This window comes from Numida meleagris, unplaced genomic scaffold (assembly GCF_002078875.1).
Source record: "Numida meleagris isolate 19003 breed g44 Domestic line unplaced genomic scaffold, NumMel1.0 unplaced_Scaffold378, whole genome shotgun sequence".
Lineage (NCBI taxonomy): Eukaryota > Metazoa > Chordata > Aves > Galliformes > Numididae > Numida > Numida meleagris.
The window spans coordinates 4,737-6,399 of NW_018364602.1; the positions used below are offsets into that span (position 1 = coordinate 4,737).

At 55.7% G+C, this 1,663-nt stretch overlaps 1 protein-coding gene across 1 annotated transcript in view; it reads right to left on the reverse strand.

Annotated features, from left to right (window-relative positions):
• Positions 1-1,663, reverse strand: part of LOC110391473 (ranBP-type and C3HC4-type zinc finger-containing protein 1-like) — a 13,060-nt gene that overhangs the window by 4,730 nt on the left and 6,667 nt on the right. Inside the window, exons 3-4 of the mRNA XM_021383361.1 lie at positions 873-1,140; positions 577-750 (exon numbers count right to left, since the gene is read on the reverse strand). Coding sequence (XP_021239036.1) covers positions 577-750; positions 873-1,140 — 442 coding nt within the window. The remainder of the gene's footprint in view (positions 1-576; positions 751-872; positions 1,141-1,663) is intronic.

Sequence of the window (1,663 nt, forward strand, 5' to 3'; positions counted from 1 at the left end):
TGGCTCTACGATCTTTAAGGACCCTTCAAACCCAACCACCCCGTCGTTCTACAATCTATAAGGTTCATCCCACGGCTCTACGACCTTCAAGGACCCTCTCAACCCAGCCATCCCATGCGTCTATGTTCTACAAAGTCCATGCCATACCTCCATGATCTGTAATAACTCTTCCAACCCAACAATCCCACGGCTCTATGACCTTCAAGGACCCTCCCAACCCAACCATCCCATGCCTCTATGATCCACAAGGTCCATGCCATACCTCCATGATCTACAATAACCCTTCCATCCCAACCATCCCATGGCTCTATGACCTTCCAGGACCCCCTCAACCCAACCATCCCACGACTCTATGATCTTTAAGGACCCTCCCAACCCAAGCATCCAATCGTTCCACAATCTATAAGGTTCATCCCATTGGCTCCGTGATCTTCAAGATCCCTTCCAACCCAACATTCCCACGGGTCTATGACCTTCCAGGACCCTCCCAACCCAACCCATCTCACATTTCCACAATTCCCATCCCGAGACAGCCCCTTGCTGAGCACCCCCGACGCCGCGGGCGCTCTCCGGTACCTGCTGGTACTGCAGCATCCCCTCCTGCTCCTGCTGCATCCTCCACAGCTCCATCTCGTCCGGTTCGTAGCCGCCGGGCACCACGTAGTCGGGAGGGCGGTCGGTGCTGCACATCTCGCAGCCGGGCCGCGTGGGTTTGTTGATGTAGGTGCATTTCGGACACGACCAGCCCGCCTGCGACGTGCACAGACGGATGGACGACGGGGGGAAAGGAGATGGGGAGCGGGGAGCGTCGCCCGGAGGCACCCATCACCGCCACGGCCCCTGGGGATAATGGGGGATGTGGTGGCACTTACCGGCACCGGGGAGGGCAGAGAAGCGGCGGCGGGTGCCGCCGGGTGACCAAAAACATCGCCGAGCTGCATGGTATCCAGGTGCTGGCTGATGTCACCGATGTCCGTGTGTCTGTTGGCTGCAGGAGGAACAAGCGCATTACGGCCGCGGCATGGCCACGCCGCGATGGAGCCGACGGGACGCACCGCGCCGGATACAACGCAGCAGTGACCTCCAGAAACAAAGCGGATCGGCACCCAGAGCCCAGCACCCGTGTTGTGGTTCTTTGATCTTTAAGGACCCTAGCAACCCAACCCTTTCAGTGGTTCTTCAATCTTTAAGGACCCTTCCGTCCCAACCACTCTTTGGCTATATGATCTTTAAGGACCCTTCCAACCCAACCATCCCATGGTACTATGACCTTTAAGGACCCTTCCAACCCAACCATCCCATGGCTCTATGACCTTTAAGGACCCTTCCAAACCAGCGATGCCATAGTTCTATAGTCTTTAAGGACCCTTCCAACCCAACTATTCCACGGCTCTATGATCTTTAAGGACCCTTCCAACCCAACCATCCCACGGCTCTATGACCTTTAAGGACCCTTCCAACCCAAACATCCCGTGGTACTATGACCTTTAAGGACCCTTCCAGCTGAACCATCCTGTGGTTCTGTGATCTTTAAGGACCCTTCCAAACCAGCGATGCCATAGTTCTATGGTCTTTAAGGACCGTTCCAACCCAACTATCCCACGGCTCTATGATCTTTAAGGGCCCTTCCAACCCAACCATCCCATGGCTCTATGACCTTTAA